The following is a 23,451-nucleotide window of genomic DNA, read 5'->3' as shown; positions in this document are numbered from 1 at the left end:
GTTATAAATGAAACAGACTTCAGTGCGTTTGGCTGTGCATCAGTTGTTGGAATGCTGCCATACACTAATGCAGACTCCCCGCTGTGAGCCCACTGAAGAATTATACTTTGATTCACCAGATTGTATTAAATAGTCCAGCTGTTGGGATTTGAAAGATACTTACCTCCAAAGTGAAATAAAAATGAACTTGGCATTTATGGCTTTGACCATTTTTATAGTGTTGGGCAATCAGCTTTTCAAAAGTAGCACTTTTTAAAATAACCCTCTTCTGGTTACACTGCTTTAAAAAGTTTAATTTGCTGTAACATTCAAAATACCCCATCTTGTATTTTTCTGGAATGATTGACAACTTTTGCATAAAATAAGCATTATTTTCCTTTTGAAATCACTAGCTTCTGATGATAATCAAATGAGTCTGAAACTGTATCTATTAGTGCCAATTTCTGCATTAATTAACTTATACCAAAATTCTAATGTTGGAGACAATTCTTGTAATTAAAGCTTGAACATGGAATTTCATTTTCTCTATCCAGTGCTGTAGCAGCAAGCTGAGTAAATTCTTCCTGAAATGGAAAGTGCAGCAACTATTGTTTCTGTGATTATTTTTTGGTTTTAACCTGTTAATTTACTCTCTCCCCATCAGGTGGGAACTGGTGTGGTCCCCACCCAGTGTTGTAATTGTTGAGTGGGGTGACCTCTTCTTTGTCATTTTTTAGGACAAAGACTGTCACAATAAAGGGCAGTTCATGGCAGATGGATCCTGTAGCTAAATTTCTTTCTTTGACCTCCAGTTGATTCTACCTTTTCCTCTCAAGGAACTGTTACCTTACCAGTAGGGAAGACTGTTCCTTATAAATAAGCATGAAAATTTAATAAAAATCAAAGAAATAAAGAGGAAAATGGGAAAAGGGGGGTGGAAAAGGCTCTACAGAGCTCAGGTTTTGGGGGCTCAGGCTCTGGAATGCAGGATGCAGGAGGAACAAGCCTGTGCTCTTTGGCTCTCTGTCTGCCCACCCAGCAGGGTTTGGGTGCCAGTGGGAACACCCCAGTCTGCCCCTTGTTCTGGTCAAGCATTCCCAGTGTTTGCCATGTTCTCTGCTGGTGCATTCCAGCTAATCTAAGGATTTGCCTGCACGTTTTCGACACCACTACAAAGCTTCTGAATACAGACAAGTGCTTTTAGTGTTCATAGGCTGATGCCAGCTTTGACAAATAACCCAGGTGTCTCTGACCTTTCCTTCCTCCCCACTTGGAGGCTTTTTATCCACACGAATCCCTGCACTGCAGACAGTGGTGGTGTAACCCCATTTCTGCAGCACAGAGTGTGGGTCAAACGCCCTTGGTAGTTCAGCTAAGCCAGTAGTGAATTTCCAGAAGTCATTATCACTTGTTCCCAGTGAGACCAGCAGCAGCCAAGGGAACCACCTGGTCAGGCTGTGCCTCAGCCATGCAGTGCAGCCCCCAGGCAGGTGGCTCTGGGATAGAGGTGTGGAGAAGCCATTTTTCATTGAGTTCATTTTTCATATTCCAGGCCTGGCTCAACAAATGATCCAGGAGGGGGAATGTGACTGTTGCATTTTGTGTGCTGCTATACATAACAGCTGTTAAATCTATAAATCTATTTATTAGCTTAGCAGACCTGTCTTGGTCATATGTGCTACTAATAGAAATGCCTTTTTTGTTTTTATGCTGTTCTGAATATGTGAAGTGTCATTTGTATTTATGTATTTATTCTTTTTCCTCTAGATCAACTAGTCACACGGAATTGACAAGAAAAGCTTCTAGCAGTGAAAAAGAGACAGAATCCGTGGTAGTTTTAGATCCTGTGTCCACCGGTGGGGATCAAATGTCTGAAAACACCCTGAACCAGAACAAAGTGAAAGAGGAAGAAAGCAAGCCACTGCATAAAGAAACTAATGTTGGGAAAATAAAAGAAACAGATAGTTCTAGCTGTTAATTGTTACTCTGCAAGGCTGTACCTTTTGGGAATCATTATCTGGACATGTGAATTGCTTAGGTGTGTTACTACGGGCCACGGTCTGTACCTCCAGAGAGAAATAATACAGATTGAAATGGTCTTCTGTATGCAGTTTTTGTTACATGCACTGAAGTGTTAAATAACTGTGTGTCACTCAAAATCCCTTTCCCAATTTAATTTTGCAGGTATGGTTATTAATTTCTTAGATAGCATCAGTTACCTTTAAAAATGGATTTGAAGAGGCTTTTTTAACTCTTCTTTTATTGAGAAAATGCCTTGTCAAAGGTCTGTTCCGAAGCTTGCCAGAAGCCCCTTGCATCCCTCTTGAGCTGGACAGGTTTGGGTTAGAACCTGTGAGTGATTACACCCTCATCAGCTTCAGTATGGGGGGTGTTACTAATTATTAATAAAAATGTGTTTATAGACACATTGCTCTAAAAACGTTTTGATATCTGCTTAAACCAAGATCTTGTTGGTCCCCTGCCTGCTGTCCCCACACAGGGAGGAAATGAAAAGCACAAGCACAACCCTTCTGTCTCAGATTGTCAGGGGACAGAGACTGAAATGCAGAGGCAGTGCAGCATCTCATTGTGGCACCGAGATTTCTGGCAGTGATAGCCAGCGTCAGGGGTTTGTGGGCTGGGACAGGTGCTCTCATTTGGGTTAAAAGCTTTTCAAAGGAGGACTTGCTCCTGGGTTTTGTTTCAGTGTTACACAGCAGCTTTTGGAACTGCTGCAGCTGGAGCCTGTTGTTACTGCTGCACAAAAATAACTTGCCTTAGGCTCCAGTGGGTATGGGCAGCGTTTGGGATTCATTCTAGGACTGCAAGTTATTGGGAATCATCAGCATTCTGAGAACTCCCAGCTGAGAGCTCACAGTGCTAACAAATGAGCCCTTGCTTTGAACCTGGCACACACTGGTGGCATTAATTTCTTTATTAGGTGACACTTCAGGTGTCTGTATTTGATAACACAAATCCCAGTTTCCCTCAGCCCTTATTTCCTACGATGACGTGAGACAGAAACATCATTGATTTGCTCCACTGCCAATTCACATTCCATTGTAGTCTCTTTAAATTCAACACAGTATATCATTCTTTTATAATGAACAAATGGAATCAGGGATTTACCTAAAGATTGGTGTATCTGAAATTGGGTGGGCACGTACTTGAATGCACTTGGATTTTATTTTTTTTTATTTAATTATTTGAAACAGTGATAGCATTGAAGGATGAATGTTCTGAGTTTGTTGGTTTGGCTCTGCATGCAACTGTCTGGTGCTTTTCCTAAAAATAAAATGATAGTAATGAGTGTGGTGGTTTCCTATCTATTTTGGTGGTTTTTGCATGTTTGCTACGGAAATCTTGGACTTGATCTAATTACTCAATTACATACAGTTCATAAACTTGCGGAAATTTGTCTCTCATTGATACTTTCATTTCTTGGGGGCAGTTGGTTCTGGCTGTTAATTTTTCACTTAGTTGTCTGTTACACTGAACTTAAAATGCAAAATTTCATGTATGTATTTTTTCCTCAGATTATTGCTGCTGTATTATATGTTCAGATTTTCAAATGATACAAAACCCAGAAGTTTTTCAAGAAGCATTTCTTTTACTTAAAACTGTTTTGTTACCTAGAACATAAATGATTTCTTTAACTTTTCATTGTTGCTTATTAAAAAGACTCCTGACAAGTTTCCCAGACCTTGTGGAATTGACTTGTTACTCACTGCTGGTGACTGGAGCAGGTTTCCTGCTGATGCCAATCGCATCTCTCTGCCCAACATTTGGGGTTTGCACTGATGTTCTTGTCTTGAGGGCTACAACTGGAGCAAAATCTCCTCTGCAGGCTGGATCTCAGAGCAGCATTGAGGGGATGTGGGGGGATGGAGCAGCATAACAGTCAAGGCCTTTGTTTTTGTGTAAAATGTGGTGTTCTGTTTGTGTTTGGGGTTTTGGTTTTTTTTTTTACTGTTTGTCAACAGCTTGCTCTTTGTATGGAGGGAGATTCTGATTTTCCCAAAACAAACATTTAGTTTTGGACTTAACACAGCAGTATTTGTTTTGCCAGTTTGTAAATGCAGCACAGAATTTTGTGGTATTTTTAGACTATAGTTACTGCTCAGTTAATTTGGTTTCAGCTGAAGGCAATGGTCCCTGGGAAAAGAAGCCAGTATTTGAAATCTCTTAAAGATATTTGGCTGAACTGCTTGAACATAAATGGATTTAGGAATAGTTAATATATGAGTTTCTTAGTAAAATGCTTTTTCTTAGAAATTTATCCCAAAGTTAATGCTGACAGCCTAGGTTAGTGTGCTGTTCTCTGGGAGCTGAGAGGCAGGCTGTGAATCTGCAAGGCTGGCTGGGAGCTGTAGAGGCAACTAACCCTGCTCTGGGGCAGGAAGCACATTGGGAAGTTGTTCTGGCTGTGATTCTTCAGCAAAATCAACGAATTCAAGTTTTGCTTCACCTGAAATAGAAAAGGAAAAAAAAGCAGCTCATGTTTGCTGTAATGGGATTTGTTGTAATGTCCACTGGTGCACACATGTTTTGGAAATGCCACGTGATGCTTACAAGACTTGAAACACTTTTAAAAGTCCCCTCCTCCGTTAGAAAGGAACACTTTGATTACAGGATCGGGACATGGTGCACAGCAGTCTGAGCTGGGATATTTATTGCACTCCTTTTCTTCACTGATCTGATTCTTTTCCCCCTGCGCTGGTGCTGTTGCCGGAGTTCCCATCAGCTGACTGCCTCATGAGAGCCCCTGTCCCGGTGCTGATCCCATCACCAGCAGCTCTCAGTGGTTTTTCCCAGCTCTGTGACTCTTTCTGCACCCCGGTCCCCAGCAGCAGCTCCCTCTTGTGCCCCCCACGCGCTGCCCGCCCCAGCTGAGTCTGAGCGCGGTGTCGGTGCCAGCTGCGGGCGGCTGCTGTGCCCCAGCTCTGCTGGCCCAGCGTGGCCAGCGGGGCTGCTCGGAACCAGCCACGGCACAGGGCCCGGGCAATGCAGAGCCGGCTCCTCGCTCCTGAGCCCGAGGCACTCCCGGTGGCCCCAGGGTACTCCCGATGGCCCCGTGTCACCTCGCAGGCAGCAGCCACACGCAGAGTGGCACTCCCGGCTCTCCTGGGTGTTCCCAGCTCCAGCCCGGCCAAATGAAGAGCTTGGTATGCAGCTCAGACCTGCTCCCACTCCTGCCCTGCTGCTGATTTAGGTTCTGGGTCTTGTTTCTGCCAAATGATTAACGGTGCCGGGGATTGTTGCTGTTTCATCAGATATAGGTCTAAATATTTGTCAGACTGGAGAGCCTTTGTTTAGACTATACTATATGAGGAGGGAATATATTAATACTGCTGAGGCACTTAAAATTCATAGTTCTATAATTATCTGTCTTATTTTTGAAAAATGCATTCTGTGAAACTACTTTATTAGCAAAAAAAAATAATTCTGTTTTTGTGTTTTACAATGATTTTTTATGAACAAGGAGGAGATTTCAAAAAGTTCAAAATCTTTTCAATAAAAAAAAACCAACTAAAAACTTTGTTCTACAGTGTGCATGTCGAGTGCTGCCACCCTATGTGTAGAACATTGGAAATTATTACAAACAAGAGGGTAAAATGACTTAATTCTGCTTCGTGTTTCCTTTTCTTAGGCATAATACAATTCCTGCAAACCCTTTCCTTCCTTTCTTCCTCTCCTTGTCTCTCTCCCTCCCCTTCAGACTGCATGTCTTTATTCTGGCTTGATTGATACCTGATAAGTGAGAAGTGGCTCTAATGAACAGTTAAGCATTTAACAGTATAGCCTTGGTGCAGTGTAAAAACAAGCTGCAGATCCTGAAACAGGCAGGCAGATGCATACAAGTGGCTAAGGCTGAATGTGCATCGTCAACTTGGGGTTTTCTTGGGTTTTATTTAAGGCTTGTCCACGGAATTGTAGCTTTCCAAACACATTTTTGCTGGAAATGTAACATACAAAAGAGGGTTGTGAAATGAAGTTTCATTAGCAATATATGTTTCGGGCCCTGAGGGAGGTGGGGTATTTGGCCTAAAATTCCATTTTGGCAGCTTTTCGACACATTATATGCATGGTTTTTTGTTTTGTTCCTTTTTCACTGTGGGCTTCAAGACTCCAACCAATTAATTCTGGGGGGGGAAAAAAGCTTAATGTAGGCTACTCCTCAAGAAGGGGTCTATTTTAACATTCAGTAAACAGATAATCCATTAGGACAACAATATACATTGTGGCAAGTGCTATCCTAGGTTTTTTTTGTCAGCCCTTATTTATAGCCTTTTGATTCCGCTTCCCTCCTGGGGTGTAGTTTCAATCATTCTCCCTCCAATCTTTGTGCCCGTATTCATGGCAGGCTGAAAACAAAGTAAGAAAGAAGCTCGTACGCAGCGCTCCATTCGCGGCCAGTTCCTCCTCTATAGCCAGCAGCCGGTTGTATTTGGCCACCCTTTCTCCGCGGGAGAGACCTCCCAACTTGAGGAACCTGGCACCCAGGCCCACAGCCTGCAAAGAGAGAGGGTAAAACTCCTCACTTGGGCAAGTGAAGTCATTCCAAATAATTAAACACGGTTTCCTAAGTCTAATTTAACACCCTCATCTCTCCGCACAGAAAAACGGGGAAATAAAACCTCTCAGTGAAAGATTTGCCGGATGCAAACAGTAATTTTCGCTGGCATATGAAATGAAATTTTATTTGCAAAAGGTTAAATATTGTAGTGTTAAGAATATTTGCTTAAAATGTTGTTACTACGCAGGAATGTTTTAAGTAACTCAGTTTTTTATAAACTAATGCAAGCAAATGGATCATACACACTTTTGAATATACTCCCTGCTTTGGCAAATTTCCTGTGTGCTCTCTTTAAACTCAAAAGAATAACCATGCTCTGTGGGGAAAAAAAAACAACCCTCTAGAAAAAGCCTATTTTGTAAAATGTTTCTTTCTCAAGCACAAAAAGGCTTTCTCCTTATAAAATACTACATGTTGAAAGCAGTATTTTTGCAATTCTGCAATTGAACAGCTTTCGGTACTTACCAGATCCACGAGGCTCTCATCTGAAGATTCTCCATCTGGACTTCCTAATATGGTAATATGTCTTTGACCTATATATAACAGGAGGGAACACCTTCATTAGAGTATATTTTATACATTTGACACAGAAATTGTTTGGACTTCTCATTCCTTTTTTACCCTTGGGCTGTCCAAGTTTAAATACAAAGAGGAGTAAACCCCACCAGATAAAAATGTGAACTGTGTTAGTTTGCTACATTAGCATTCTGTTTTATTTTCAGATGGATAAGGGAACATCTAACATCCTGTCCTGGTCTCTGTCTCTCACTGATCTGTCTGATCAGGCTTTGCTATTTATTTTAAATGTGTTCTTCACTGTAGTAATGATTTTTCTTCCCTTTGAAAAAGAATTTACCATCCTGACTGAAATCTTTTAGTTGCTATTTACTCGCTTTGATAAAGCAATTCTGGGGGTTTTTAAGGAAGAAAAAAAATATTAAGCTATATTAAATTTGTCCATCTATTCCTTGGGTATATAAATGAATAAAGAAAACGTGATAAAAAGAGAAGTCTTACATATGAAGCTGCACAGGTTCTTAATACCCCAAAGGCACAATAATACGTAGTCAATAATCTATCTTAATGCAATTTTCAACAGTTTGTACATGCCTGCATTTTTAAATTATTAATGCTAAAATTATTCAAAATTGAGATGAATTGATCACATCTCTTTTATTCTCTTTATTTCTGATATCTAACTGCATGACACTTAGCTGCAGTGTCAAAGGGCACCCACATTCAAAACATGCACGGTGTATTAGCTGACAATAGTTGAAGCCTTGACTGCTGTTTTAAGCCCCTTGACAGGGATTTGTGAATCAAAACTTGAATTTCAGTTTCTTCTGACAAGTGCTTTCTAAATTAGAAATGTCAATAATTAAATAAAAACATGTAATATTTACAGGTGTGGCTCATAGGGTTTGGTTTCAGCCTCTCCTCTCCCTACTCACCATCCAGAATTCCAGTAAGTTCTACGAGGTCTGACACCTTGGTTTGGTTGATGTATTTTAGGACAACACCACTGCACATTGCTATGTTTATGTTTTGGTCGGTTTTGAGTTTGGAGATTTGTGTGGCAGCATCTTCAGCAATCAGGTAGCATCTGGAGCCAAGGGCACAACAGATGCTACTCCACTGGTCTCTGTCCTGCATAAACAAATTGAGCAAACAACTGGTGTTTAAAAAACTAAACTGAATGAAAGCTCTAATTCAGGAGGTAAAAATTAAATAATCATTTGGGTTTAATCCTAAATATGCCCTTCATATAGACATATTACAATTTATACTGTATTTTAAATCTGTCTGCCTAAGAAAAACATACCACTTGGATTTTCCTTGGGTTTTAAGGTTTTGTTAGAAAACATAAATTTTAATCTGAAATTAATCAACACTATTTGTACAAAATATAGTTAAAATATTTAAATTAAATGAAGTGTAAGGGTCTGCTACTTGATTTCCCTCCTGAAATTTATTTCATTTTGATGGAACATAATTTTTTATTGTTTTTTTCAAAGGACTCATTTTTGTGTTAATATTTCAAGTGTCATAGCTGTTAGAACATAAAATACTGAACAGGAGACATAGACTCAATGGCAGGACCCATAGGGAACAGCAGAATACAATGCTCTCTTTTCTAGCAAAGCTCCATTTTTCAGGGCCTTTGTTTCTTTATTTTAATGCATTGTCCACATGGTACATGGTCCAGGCTAAATAAAGGACAAAGATATGTAAAGAATTTGAAAGAAGAAATTTATGAATTAATTTGCTTGCTTTGTGTCCAGAGAATGCAAAGTTATCACATTAAAAACATCTCTACTTTATAATTCTGCCAGTGGTTATTTTTGGTCTGTGGATCAGGTTTTTTTGTACTTACCTACTTGCAATCAAAATCAGGGGCCATTCTTGTATGCATTTCAAGCCCATGCATAAGAGAAAATGAAGTTTTTGACACCCGAACAAATGTTTAAATTTAAGCACCAAAGTGGTCTGTGGCAATTCAAAATGGCAATGAATTATTGAATTGGTACCAGAACTAATCCTCAAGGATCTAATTATCAGGGGCAAAGATGTGGCATAGCTAAACCTTGGAGATCTGTGAGGAGGAGAGGCATTTCCCTGAACTCTGTACTGTTCCCAACTGCACTTCACTGTCTGCTGTAATTCTCCTGCTGATTCTCATCTTGCAAATATTTTCCTTCACAGGAATTCTCAAGGAAGTCTGCAGCCCTGGCAGGAGTGGGGAATAACCTGGTGTTTTGGAACATGGTAATTCAGAGTCAGACTGAAACAACACAGGGAGGCAAGGCTAACCAGAGTAGGGTAATACTAAACACAGCTATTCAAAAAAATGAACTTTTAAAGTCTCAATTAAGGACAAAATCAGATGGATTTTGCAGTTCATCAATTTTAGAATTATTGATTCAGGCACTGGGCAAAATCACAGAGCCAACATCACTGTGCCTCTCCCTTCAATCACAGTCTTTGTGTTTTGTTCATGAAAGTGATCACCCTGTATTTATTTTTAAGAAGATAAAGTGAAACTTGACACCAAGAGCAAATTTTTATTAAGTTGTGCAACAGCCTACAATTGTAGGTTCTGCAGTAATTAAGTTTATTCTTTTTTTTAACACATGGAAATTTAACCTTATTTATAAATGTGAATATTTAAGGTTATGCAATCTCTTTTATCCATCTATAGCTTGATAACATGCTTAATATTATTGTGCTTTATTGTTGTAGTTGATTGGCCACACTAATTAACTCCTCTAACTTTGATCACAGAGGTAAATACAGGGTGTCTTACTCCCACTTGAAAAATTCTGCCGAGCAATGCTGCCAGTGACAGGACTTTGGTTATAAAAATCCATCACAAAGAACTGCAGCAACAATATATTCTGGTGATTTTTTGGCTGAATAGACAACAATGTTCAAATTTTTGCTTCTCTGGCTTAATATAATATAATATTGCATTACACATCAATTTTTGTAATATACTTGAATTTTACAATTTCACCTTATAATTTGAATAGTGTAGATAAAAAGGAAAATAATCAAAATAACAGTGCTTTAGCAGGTAGAATCAGATAAAAAAGCAAATTCTTGTAATTCTTTAAGGTATGTACACTGATTGTATTCTGTTCATGCCAGGATTTTCCATCAGAAATTATGTCAAAAGTAATGAAAAATTTGGATGTTGCCAATAAAATATGTTTAAAATATATTCAAAAAAATCATTAGATGCATTTTCTAGTGCTGTTTTTGTGCTTAAAAATTTGAAAATCAGAAGCTTTGTATTTTACATGTTTTGTAAAAATGAGAAAAGGTTAGTGATATGCCACTGAACAGTACCATCAGTTTTTAAAGGACTGTACTGTGGTATCTTACCTCTTTTCTTAAGGGATCTATTAATGCAATAATAAAAGGAAAATTATTAATAATGTCCACATACATGGCAGCCATTTCATCAGGACTTTTGAATGTTCCAGTGAGTATTTCATACTTTCCTTTATCCTAGAAAGTAAAGTAAAAAGCATAAGTGATAAGGAAAGTAGGACCCAGAAAAGCAGAGTGTGCACATGTGTGTTAAGGCAGTGGGCTGTGTGTGCTTCAATCAGGAGACATTCACTCATCAGCTTCGCTCTGAGTGAGTTGTCAGCACATTGTTACAGAAAACTCTGCCTAAAAGGACAAAGTGGGTTCCAGTGGGCTCATGCCAAAGTCTCTGAACAATGCCACTGCCAAGGGAAGAGAGGTCTATTTCAGCACTTTCTGGGCAATGCTGCCAGTTTGACACAATTGTAGCATAAAGTTAGCAATATTTGACATTTTTATTTAACCTCGTGTGAAAAAAATCACATTTTTCTCTTCCAAAAAAAGGTGATTTTTTTTCCCCCTCATTTTCATAAAGAAAATATTGCTGGGGCAAGGAGTGCACCCTCAGTGCTCAAAACCAAGATACTGCCTTTCCCTGCCTCTTTCACTTTTAAAATAAAAATAAAAATACACTCATTTAAAACCAGTCTCATCATTCTGGGAAGCACAAACTGCAGCCTGGGAGGAATTTAAGGACACACTGTGAAACTGTGCCAGGATATCCACTGCTTTAGTGGCTTTAACAGTTCAATAACAGAAAGTTACAGAGTTACTGGTAATTCAATGTTTTTTTGCACATTCTTGTATAGGACACAGATCACAGCCAGGAGAGAAACTGCTTTTACAAGATATTGGTAATGGAAGCTTTAGTGCTACAGAACACCCAAACACACAAAAGCTCATGAGGTACTGAATGGAATTGGAAGTTTCTTTTTCTGCTTAGAGATAAACCTGATTGATCTTGGAATAAGGGGCAAGAACTGTAAGACTTTGTCAGGAGATAAGTAGATTTTGTCAAATAAAAACATTAAAAAACTGAAATGAAAAAATAAATATTGATGCACGAGATGGGCACTAATGTGTATATAAACATACCATAGTAAAAATACATGCAAATGTTAGGATAGTTTGAAGAAAACAAGAGATGTTGCCAATATAATGGAAAATCAAGCAGATTCAGCCAGAATTTATAAATGCAGAGATAATTCTTTCTCTTTGCTTGATTGCTACCTTAAAAAAATGGAGTTAGGAGCTTGTAGGTGAGTTTGCAGCATAATAATAAATAATGTTAACAAACAGCTACATTTGTTTTAAAACCCCAAAAAATCAAAACCGAAAAATAACTTACATAATCCATTAATTCATGAGCAGCACAATTTATTGCTAAGTGCACATCTGTTCCTAGCTCCAGACCGATATTGTTGCAAGCTCTTTGCATTAGGAGTAGCAGTTGTTCTAGATTATCATACCCTGCAGTCAGGCAGCCTAAGTGTGATATTCTTTTTGAGGCTGGTGGCTGAAAGCAAAATAAAAATAATCACTTTATTTACACACATATATATTTTACGTATTTATTTTTTTTTTTCATTGTCATTTCAATCTGCATTAGTCATAAAATTATGAATTTGTTCTCAGAAATCTCCTTGGCACCTTTCAGGGCAATTCTCTAGGAAAGAGGGATTATCAAGTGCTAATGAGTAGAGAGCAATAGTCCTTGGAAATATGTCTAGTCATGCAGATCTCAGTCTTGTATGGCTAGCACTGGTTGAAAAAATTATTTTAAAGGCACCCTTAACAACCACTGGGCTGCCATAAATGCTCTGGTGCTATCTATGGACCAACCCTTTGTCACAAAGAAATATCTTCCACTTTTAAATAGCTTTTACTCATTAATCCTCAACTACAACATTGATATTGACTCTGGGGAGTGTTTAAGAAACCTTAAGAATCTTCCAAGACTTCTAGAAGGAACAAATTTCATAGAGGGGAAAATCCTCCAGCCCAGCTGCACACAGTTGTCTGCTCAGGGACAGTATTGCTGGACATCAGCCACAAGCAGAGTTGTATTGAGCAAATATTTCACATATTTCCTTCTGTTGTCAGTCTTTCTGTAGGTTTTCCAAATACTAATTTTTAATTGTAAAGTCTGGGAATTTTGGATTATAAAGATGCAGCAACAGACAGCCAAAAATGCTGCAGTCTTCCTTCAGATAGAGGTTAAATGTGCAGTTTCATGGGGTTTCCAAGATGTCCATATGCTGTGCCTTGTCACATTCTATTAAAAGCATTGTCTATCTGTACAAAAACATTTTTCTCTGTCTAGTTTTACTTCCTTAAATAAGTTCTTCTTCACTGCCTACTTTGTCATTTCTCCTTTTTCTCCTTGACAAAAATGTTCAAACTAACACAGTGCTTATATCAGTTCTAAACTCCATTTCACTGCTGTCTCCTTCAGTTTTCTCCTACTGAAATAAATGGAATTTTTCTTTCAGAGAATCTAATGAATTGTTTCCTTGTGTATATCTTACAGAAATATTCTACCTTATGACTTCAGTACATATTGTGATACTAATATGGAAACTACCCACCAGAAAAAAACATTGTCAAGCATTTTAATGATGATGAGTTTTTTGTTTTTTAAGCAACAATAAAATAGGAAAGCTTTTGTTCATCCTTTCTTTTTCATATTTAACAACAGTAATGATTCTGACCTGATATTTAAATCATCTCAGAATGAAGAGCAAAACCTGCATGGCCTTTCCATCCCACTATTTGGAAAACTCATCAACAAACTACTGGTTTTGAAGGGATAAAAAAGTTCATTTGAGCCATATAAAATAATGTCCTGTGCAATATTGTGAGTGCTTCCCTTTAGCTTCTGGTTTGTATCTGCCATTATCTATAACCTCAGACTGGACCTGGGCACTGAATGCAGCAGGATAAAGAGGGAGTTTTGCTTCCAGGGTTAGGAAAAAGCACAATCCAAAAGTCCTACAGGTAACAGTTTTATGGTCTACATGATCAAAAGTGCTCTGCTGGTGCTACAGACCTGCAAAATGCTCATCTGGATAAATTACCAATAGATAGATGAGAAAAATTATCAGATCCCAGAAATTTCCCCCTATTTCCTCTACTGCCCCCCAGGAAGGAAAGGTATAGTCAGAAGAATCTGAATTATTATGTAAAATATTAGCATTTGGAATATTTAAGTCTTGCCTTGACCTTTCCAAAATGGTGATGTAGATTAATGCTTCCTTTCTTAAGAACATTTTAAATTCCCTGCTGCTATTAATACCTTGTTGAAGGCTTAGAGTTAAAATCTCTTTTCTTACCGGAGCTTTTTGCGCTTTTCCTTTCTTACTGTTTGCTTGTGAACCAGACTGTTGGAGTGAAAGAAGATAGAAATCAACTTCATGGAAAAATATACAGATGACAGAAAAGAAAAAAAACCCAAAAGAAAAGAAAGAAAAAAGAAAAAAGAAAAAAAAATTAAAAAAGAAAGAAGAAAAAAGAAAAAAGAAAAAGGAAAGATTGACTGAATTATGGTCAAAAGACATTATAAATATTACAGTAAGGAAATAGCTTTATTTCATAGTTTAATAGTTTCATTTTGTGGTGGTTACTCATTTAAAATGTTTATTTCTTCGTGGATATCTGTCCAACCATCATTTGTTTTTCAAGACATTCTCACCCAGCCCATAAAAAATACAGGGGATCTCAGAAATGAGAATCTAGACTTGGAGAAACACAACATTGCTTTCCAAAAAGCACATGCACACACTGAGACTGATTTACTGCTACAGTAATAGTAACTGGAATAAAATATGTTGTGTGAGAGCTGTAGCAAGGTCAGAATATATATTGTATATGCCCTCTGATACCATTCATTCACAGCATATTTCTTCAGGTAAACAGAAAGCCTTATGCTTAGAACAATGTTTTGTTCTAAATTTTCGAATTTAGTATCACCAAAGGCCAATGTTTTATTCATCTGTCAGAGAAACACATCCTCTATTCTGTGTCATGAGCCTGTAACAGGCTAAGTGTTCCATGGGGATGTTTAAAAGGACAATGGTAGTAAAGAAATCAAATGAAGTAAATCTCACTGTAAGAACACATTTTTTATTGTACCATTTTGCCTCGAGATTCCAACAGTCTTGCCATTTCTTTCTGAATATCCAGAACTCTGTCTATGCCCTGAAATTAAACAATAGTAATCTTCAAAAGAAAGTTATATTAATTCATTTTAGCAGCTTAAATCATAAGAGAGACAACACTTATTCTAAATGCAAATATGAACATAAAGCCTTCAAAAAAGCCCAAACCATTATGGACTCCTTAACACAATCTCTCCATGCACAAAATGCAGTCAAGGGTCCAATGATAAAGGGGTAGTAGCAGTGGAATGAGCAGGAATATTTTATTATGGGATGTCAAGGAAAGCAGTCTCCTCCCCAAAAACAGCCCTTCAGAAATCTAACAAGTAAAAAATATCTGGGTCTGCATTTATATCTGAGAAGGGGAAGGTGATAATCCCTGCTCCCAATTGTGAGTCTGCCTAAGACTTCCTGAACTCTGACAAGACTGAGTGCATTTACCTTCAGAATACTTCCAAGAAACACGAAAAAAAAAAATAAAAAATCACTGTCTTGATTTTAAACACTGGGGAACACTCCAATTAAATGAATTCATTGCTTTTAATGCAAGGCTCTTTCTCCTTTTCAGCTGAGCTAGTAAATGTTGAGTGCAAACTTTGTCAAGGACATTTCAGATTTTCTCAAACTGTGCCAGTAAAGGAATACTGAAGGGGGCAGAAGTCAGTCACAGCTGGCAACAACACAGGACAAACAGCTTGGTGTTCTGCACTGCAGCAAACACCTTCCTCCTCTCCCATGGGCACTGGGAGGCATCCTGGCTTTGAATGGGGCAGAATTAGTGACCTTGTTAACAGCTCGGGGGGACAATCCAGAAAAGTTAAAGGAAAAGCAAAAAGAAAGAGAATCAAGCTCAGCTATTTGTTCAGGTCACCAGCACACAAAGCAGAAATCACAGCCCTAACAGAGGCATCTTGTGCAGATACATTCTTTAATGCAACACATGACTAAACAAAAAGAGAGGGCTGATCCCATCTGTCTCACCCATCCTTCTTGCTCTTTGTATTCCCTTCTAGTGTCACAGTTTCATTTTAAAGCAATTTATTCCCAAATATTTTATGCTTTCCTGTGAAATTGTTATGGATTTTGTTGTTTTGTATGCTGTATCAAACAATTAGCAATATTTATAATCTCCTCATGCAAAATCTATTATTGTGTAACACAGCTCCTCAACATCTTCAATGCACTGATTTTTTTCCTCCATACAAGCAATTGTTTTTAACTTAAATCTTCATGGTTCTTCTTTTAAATAATCTTTTTACTTAATATAATGTTATTAGTGTTAGAATTCTGCACTAACATCTGTTAAAACTTTGGCCATGTAAGTTAACAAAAAATGAAAAGTATAGTTTGTAAGTATTATATTTAAAAGACCTATATATTTATGAACTAATGTAGTTAGAATGATGTCTATAGAATACATTTATAAAAAAAGGAAACAGTACCTGTTTGAGTGATAACTCAACTGGTGGTATAAGCATAATTTCTTTGACTAATTTCAGTTTTGAAGGTGAATTTCTTTCACAGTTCAACAGAGTAACCATTGGGAGTGGTAGAGTTATTTCTTTAGGTGACTCCTGTAATTGGGAGGGTCAGGTGAAAATAAAAATGTAAAAATCAGAATGATTTCTTATATATTTTAGTTATGGTACAGGGTTCAAGAACTGCAAATACACAGGCAATGGTGTTAAGGGTGTATTCTATAAGGCAAATTGAGTAACACTGACACAACTGTCTGCAATAGTTACAATAACTGGGAAAAAATAAATGAAATTACAAAAGCCACACATACCTGATTGTGTTTCAGCAGTGCAGTGTATAAGTACAATGGGACATGGCAAATGATGGCCCCAGCCTTTGCTATGGCAAGTGATGTTGCCCCAATGGCCAAGCTGCCACGCAGCACTGACTCTGCAGGTTCTGCAGGTGGGATGGATTGTGCTTCCACTGACACTGCCTTTCCTACAACACACACAGCAATACATAAATATTCTCCTGGTTCTAAATATATGCTTGTGGATCAGAGTTATGTCAGTAAATAAAGTATTGTCATTTCAGTGCGCACTCAAAGTACTAAAAAACTATAATTTATTTTATAAAAACTTCATTTTGCCAGCTGTTTTATTTGGAATGACCTCACAAGTAAGCAGAGTATCTGTCCTCACTCTGGTTTCAAATGCATTTCAAGTCTGTTTCTTTTGGAGATCTTTCAGCCACTGACATGTATTTTTATTTATCTGTGTATGAATCCAGTAACATTATATAATTTTTCAGGTTGCTTCCAAAAGCATGTTTTCAGTCTTCTTTATTGTGCTCCTTAAATGTTCAGATTTTGCATAAAAAAATGGAAGATTACATTATAACCTGATTGGGAATACAAATACTTGATTTCTTCTAATAATGAATGTGAAAAAAAAATCAAGCCTACTACAATTGGAATTCCCAAAGAGAAAAAAAAGGTCTTTTAAATATTACACATTAATTTCCATAAGAATATATTTCCCTTTCAGATACACTAACTTTGTCCAAAATGCTTTAAACCAAGCAGCTTCCACTACCATATTTATTGTCTGTAGTGCTTACATGAACACTTACAGGGAGCACCTGCTGAAGCTGCAATAAGTGATCTGATTCCTAAGAACCATTGCACTGGTGACTGTTTGATATTGGTTCCAAATAGTCAGGCACTGAGTCTAACAATAATATTACAGTCAATGTCACAATTAGTGAAAATACATAATAGATGTATCAGCAGAAGCTTGACTTAAATATCAAACACACTATGATGATATCTGGATGGATCTAATGACTGCAGAAGTTAAAGTTCAGGTCAAAGGTGAATTTACAGTGCACACTTCCAACATATGGAGTGAGGGGTTTTTAGCTGACAGTGTATGATAGTTGCAACTAAACTGACAAGAAATAATAAATTGCCAAAATTTTCTGCCCTTCCAACAAGTGACAACAACTCTTTTTTGTCCAAATGTAATGTATAGATGGAGATAACATATGGTGTTTTTCTCCTTTGGGTTGTTTGGTTTTGGCCATGTATTCTTACCTTGTTTTTCTAGTCTCACACCATTTTTTCCTTTTTTCTCTAGTAGTTCCTTTTACTCTATACTACCCTTCACTCCTATCTCACCCTCTTCCTTCTTTCTCTTTTGCTTTTCTCTGTGTTTCCTCCTTTTCTCAGAGTTAGAAGGAAACTTCCCTTCTTTCAATTGTTTTCAGCTTCTATCTTAATTCTATTTCCTTTTTACCACTCAGTTCTGTGATCTGCTTTTCTTTCCTTATCATTTTCATTTTTATTCTTCATTTGCATCCTCCTCCATTCTTATTCCTCACTCTAAAGAATAATAACCTCCTGTCTAAACCAACTGTAAAACAAAGGCAGAAACTCTGTTCAACCAATGCATGCGAATGATAAGGAAACTGTATTTTCCCCTCCCTCATTTTGCTGCAGAAACTGCTGTGATGAAAAAGGTTAGGAGAGAGTAACCAAACCCTTTGAACATGAGCCAGAGTGTCTTTTAGGACCTTTATCAATATCTGTATTGTAGAAAATACTAAAATTAAATGAAGTAAAACCTGGTTTTCCTCCCTTTTTTTGCTTAGGTGTTGAGGTAGGAGTGACTTTTGCTGCCTCTTCTTCTGCTTTTGCTTCTTCTTCTAGCTTTTCAATTTCCTCTTTTTCTTCTACCTTGTTTGCAAAGTATTCGCTGAAGGAATAAAAATTACTGGGTCAAAATATTGTTAGACATGTGACAAGCAGACAGATGTGATGCAGGCTAAAGAACATGTTAGGAGGTAGATAAATGCTTGTATTTGAGCTTCTGACATAGATTCCCTGTGTGAAGCTGGAGAAGTCCATAAATTTATCATATCATTCTTTTTTAATAGTCATCTACAGCAATGATTAAACAAAAAGGACCATAAGCAAGCATTGCAAACCTTAATACATGCTTAGTAAATCACTCTGGTTTGAAAATCAGCTCTGAGCAGACAGTCTGAGCATGAAGAATTTATTTCCTTTGCATGGGTAGTAACAGAACCTGTCATAACTTCATGACATCCATCAGCCTGGCCTAGGTTAAGACAGTAGGTGAGTTGTACACTGGTTATTGTGTGGCTGCAAACTCAGAGGTGTCTGAATTACAATTACATGCATGAAGTGAAATCTTCACCCATGGGTCACAGAAAGCCAATTCAGGCAAACTGAGTATGTGAGATATATATACAGTAGTGTAAACAATGCATTAAAATCTTATTTGACTCACATTTCAACTGAGTCCTTATTCCCTTTACCGAGATTTCCCCAAATCTAGTCTGCATGGAAAACACTTAGGTCTGCTTGCTACAGCCTTTGTTCAGTGTTGCAGCACAAAACAACATGCTTTTTATATCATAATTATGAAAAGCAGGCAACAATGTAGTGAAATGAGTCTGAGACAGACATTCTATCCTAAAAATATTTTTTTAAAAGTAGAAAATACTGAATATTCTACATGTCTTTCATTAAAATATAAATTAATGGTGAATATTATAAATGCAAAAATTTTCATAATATGCAAGACCTACCCAAGCATCTTATCAGCTTGACACTGATCAGTAGGATCCAAGTGCCTTAACATTGGGCTCAGTGATTCATTGACCCAATCCACAGCAGTATGAACAGAATCATTTCTTTCTTTCTCATCAGCTTCAATTGTTTCAGGTAAAGCATTTTCAGGTATTTGAGAATGAGTAGCCATCACAGTGGAACAAATCCTCTGGAAAGAAACCCACAAAAACAAAAACGAACAAAAAAAGCCAAAACCAAAACCAAAACAATGCAAAAGGTTTAGAACACTATTTCATTTTTAACTTGGAAATGTCATTTGAAAGAATGAGAAGTATGTCCTTACCAACTCTAAAAGTACATATCTTCAAATCTTACTTGCTCCATTTGTCTTTTCTCATCCAACACCTTATTTTTAGGCTCTTATACTTTGGTAATTACAGACATTATTCAAGTTTTTTTACCTAAAATTATAACTACATAGGCAAAACCCCTCTGACAGATCTGCCTTATACATATATTATGGTATCAGAATAGAATGGAGTTATTTTAAGGACCATACAATCATTAGGACACCTTTTATTGCAGCTGTTAGTAGCCTGTTGTACCATGATTCATCAGAATTCATGCTTAATGCCATCCCTCATAATCAGTTACTTTTGTTTTACTTAGATAATTCAAATCTATCTTTCTGTACTGATGAAGAACAAAGGACATTAAGAAAACTTACTTAAGGAAGACATCATTTACAAATTTCCCACAGTTGCCTGAACTAACAGTGTTAACTTCACATCCTGTGAATATCTATGAGGCTACATATAATTCAAGAATTAACTGAACCAGAGTTTTACTGAGGGAATAGAAATAATTACTTCACAATAGCTAGAGCTGCAAAGATGTAATTTGAATATTTCAGGTTGGGAAAGAGATGAGCCATCAATTCTGCGTTGCAGGTGCTAAATGGGTATGTTTGACTTCACTGTCACCCACATCAACCTATTAGCTCAGTGTGAAAGAAGTGCTTCTACCTATACTGTTTTTTACCTGTACTGTATTTTTCTGAAAGTGTCACACAAAGAGAAATACAAAGATCTGAAAATTAAAGAAAAACGTGAAATGAACGTATAACATTAGTATGGGGTGTAAGGAAAACCTACATGATCATTAAGACAGAAAAAAAAAATAATATACAAAGATACACTATCAGATCTCACTCACTGGGATAACACTGTCTAATTCCTGGAAAATAAAGTGCATAGGTGCTGCCACTGTCTAACTTTTCACGACACCTTTTCTTTTCCTGGCTGTTGAGTCACAGGGATTTATATCTTGTCATAAAGATGGAAAATAAAACGTTCCTTGGGATGTGAAAAGAACAGTACTTCTCCCAGATATTGTTCTACTAAAATAAACAGAACAAGAAGCAGCAGCTCATACCTTCTCATAGTTCTTAACTGTACAGTATAGTTCCACTTCTAATGTTGGCTGGCCAACTCCACCAAGAATTTTTCTTCCAACTAATTTGCATATTACTGGAGCTTTTGAAAATTTAGAAAAGTAGTTAGCCTTAAATGAAAGAGAGAAAACTCAATTAAAAGTCAATTTCCAGGCAATGAGGCTTTTATTCCATGAAGTATCTTACAATCAAATCCACCACTGAACACTTCTATTACAGGTCTCTTCCAACTTAGCATATTCTAACATTCTATGATTTATACATTCCAGAAATCTTTGAGCCCTGTGAGAAAGGTGGAAACCACAACTTTTGGTAGGCAGAGTCCTTCCTCTTCCAACATGGTCTTTAATGGGCCTGATGAACTATCATAATTCAATACATTTGGGTCTCTGTTCATAGTTAACGAACACCAACATTGGTTTAGAAAAAGAATTACATTTTTACCTGAGGTTCCTACATACTTCCTTAGTAGTTTCATTATTTAATCTGGTATTGGAAAGTCACCAAATCACAGCTTACCAAAGGGGAAAACTACAAAACACTTAGGGCTACAAAGAAGAGGAACATGCCAACTACCAAGCAAAGCAAAGAAAGGTGTTAGCAGTTCCAGTCCCTTCCACTGATGATGGCAAAACACTTGAAGATGGGAGTAAGTGTACGATGGAATGAAATGTTTCAATTCCACAGTCACTCTCCCATCAAAGACCATACTAGATGTAATTTCTTTTTCAAGAACTGCTCACTGTTCTAGTATTGGCAATTCCAGTATCACCACTAATTGAGGTTTCATTATGACTACTGTCAATATTTTGTCAAATGGGAACAGATAAACCGTGTCTGATTCTTGACCCTTCCAGTGAGGCCCATCTGCCCTTCATAAGCAGCTGGAGGGAACAGCACCCAGTCTCTTGTCGCCGCTGGCCTGGGAGTCATCACTGCTGAGCAGCAGTTTTGTTAGGGACAAACAGTAGTCCATCTGTGGACTACTTTGTTTTTGTGTCGAGACAAGCAACCAGCAAAGGACAAGAAGCCCGGCTTGCTGCGGACATGTACTTGGAGCAGCACCCAGGTGCCACTGGGCCACAAACACAGAACCATCGCAATGCTCGCCCGGGTCAGAGGGCAAACCACGGAATTGTCACCACAGAGCCGCCGACCTCCTGGCTGCACCCTCTCGCTGAGGGCAAGGGCTGGGAGGGGGCAGGGGCCCGGCGGGCACCTCACGGCCCCTCCACGCCGCCCCTCGCGGAACGCGGGGACAGGAGAGGCCGCTCCGGGCCGCCCTGCTGCTTCCCCGCCCCGCGCTACCAGCTCCCCGTAGAGATCCTCGGGGCACTGCGGGAACAGGGTGTTCAGCGCCTCCTCCATCCGCTCCGGCACCCGGTGCCCTCGGTAATACTCAGCCGCCTCCCGCCGCAGCCGCCCCCGCCGCTCGCCCGCCTCCATCGCGGGCCCGCGGCCGCTGCCGGGCAACGGAGCCGGGGAGCGCCCGCCTCTTCCTTCGCTCCCCGGCAGCCCCAGGGCGGGACGGCGGCGCCTCAGGGCGCTCTGCCCGGACCTCGCGTTGCCGGGGCTCTGTTCTCTCAGTCTCGCCCGGGAACAGCCGGGGTGGGAGCAGAGGTGGGTCGGGTTGGCCCGGTTTGGTTCCTCTGTGCAGCGCGGTGCTCGCGCGTCCCTCAGAGCCCGGTCACGGCCTTCCAAATCAGGACACCCCGACCAAGCGCTCCTCGGTTTTAAAAGTCTCCGAGCAACAAACCTATGTAAGATTATGGTCCTGAAAGAGGGACAGGCTGTGGTTTGGGAAATGTCTAGTGAAGACGACGCCGCAAAACGCCCACAGTAACTCCTACGTTTGAAAGCCCTCCACTTTCAATGAAAAGAAACATTTCGCGACCTAAATAATCATTTTTAGCCCGCAATTTCCAACAAAAACTTTCACTTTCTTACACTGTTCACTGGTAATTTTGTTGAAGTAACTGAAAATGGAGATACTTAAAAGCTGTTAGCTGCACACTTCCCCAGCTCTAAAATCAATGTGTGGACCTTTGCTCATTGTGTGCTCACTTCTCCGGGTGGCGTGATAATGAAGAAAAATCCCTAAGGAATCATTTTCTTTTCCTTTCACATCCTATAGAAATACTATGGTACCTCTCCAGAGATTTAAACCCGCTTTTTTAAAAGCTGTTTCCTCTGAAAAAGTTTCTAAACAGACACTACCTGTTTCTTGAGGAGAGTGGGTAGCAAATGCCTCATTAGATTTTCTTCAGGAGGAGTTGATGTGGTGGGTGGCTGCTCCTTTGGGCACAACTGCTTCAAAAGGGGATTGTGCAGGCCTGGGTGGCAGTAGTCAAATAGTGCCAGGTATTTGTCACATGCACAGGTTTGCCCCAGAAAGCTCATCTTTAATTAAATATTCCTGGAAGAACAGGCTTCTGGAGGTAAATGGTGCTGATGGGGTGGTCTCTGAGCATGATCATATGCTGGGTAATACCACCCAATGTGACAGCTATGCCTTCTGATATGAGTGCTTCTATATCAGTTTCCCATCTTCTGCCCTTCCACAGGCTCTAAACAAAACACATTATGAAGGAACATGTTGGAGATAAAAGGGAGACTAGGGAAAATGTCAGACTTCTCTGGAAGTGAAGCTCCAGTGAGCCTCCACTCACTGGCAGGTGCTGCAGCTACACCATCGAAATTGCAAAAGGAGAAGTCAAGACCAAGAGATCAGATAGAAAGAAACAGACAAGAGGTAGGGGCAAAGAGAGTGACAGAGAGCGATGAAGTAGAAAACCTCACCACTCTGTGGATGCCAATGACATTCTGTTGATGCTCTCCATCGGGGCTTCTTGGT

General features: G+C 38.9%; 2 protein-coding genes across 3 annotated transcripts in view; one reads left to right on the top strand and one right to left on the bottom strand.

Moving 5' to 3' along the window:
- Positions 1 to 3,389, top strand: part of SHTN1 (shootin 1) — a 53,763-nt gene extending 50,374 nt beyond the window's left edge. The window contains exon 17 of the mRNA XM_015633431.3: positions 1,747 to 3,389. Coding sequence (XP_015488917.1) covers positions 1,747 to 1,957 — 211 coding nt within the window. The 3' untranslated portion in view covers positions 1,958 to 3,389. The remainder of the gene's footprint in view (positions 1 to 1,746) is intronic.
- ENO4 (enolase 4) lies at positions 3,162 to 22,043 on the bottom strand. 2 transcript variants are annotated; one of them, XM_015633432.2, is made up of 14 exons: positions 21,906 to 22,043; positions 20,579 to 20,707; positions 19,162 to 19,352; positions 18,172 to 18,302; positions 16,376 to 16,545; positions 16,029 to 16,160; positions 14,561 to 14,626; positions 13,762 to 13,809; positions 11,778 to 11,945; positions 10,442 to 10,567; positions 8,008 to 8,203; positions 7,022 to 7,089; positions 6,375 to 6,492; positions 3,162 to 4,447 (listed from the first exon to the last, which is right to left on the bottom strand). In XM_015633432.2, exons 1-14 carry the CDS (start codon positions 22,041 to 22,043, stop codon positions 4,359 to 4,361), a joined length of 1,770 nt encoding a protein of 589 aa, XP_015488918.1. In that variant the 3' UTR covers positions 3,162 to 4,358. The 2 variants fall into 2 exon arrangements, with proteins under 2 accessions (XP_015488918.1, XP_033371497.1); XM_033515606.1 differs by lacking the exon at positions 6,375 to 6,492 and having other exon boundaries at positions 21,906 to 22,040.
- Between the last annotated feature and the right edge of the window lie 1,408 nt (positions 22,044 to 23,451).

The sequence above is a fragment of the Parus major genome, chromosome 6 (genome assembly GCF_001522545.3).
Source record: "Parus major isolate Abel chromosome 6, Parus_major1.1, whole genome shotgun sequence".
Taxonomy (NCBI): Eukaryota; Metazoa; Chordata; class Aves; order Passeriformes; family Paridae; genus Parus; species Parus major.
The sequence above is the reverse complement of the archived record's forward strand: the minus strand, read 5'-3'. Positions and strand labels throughout refer to the sequence as shown.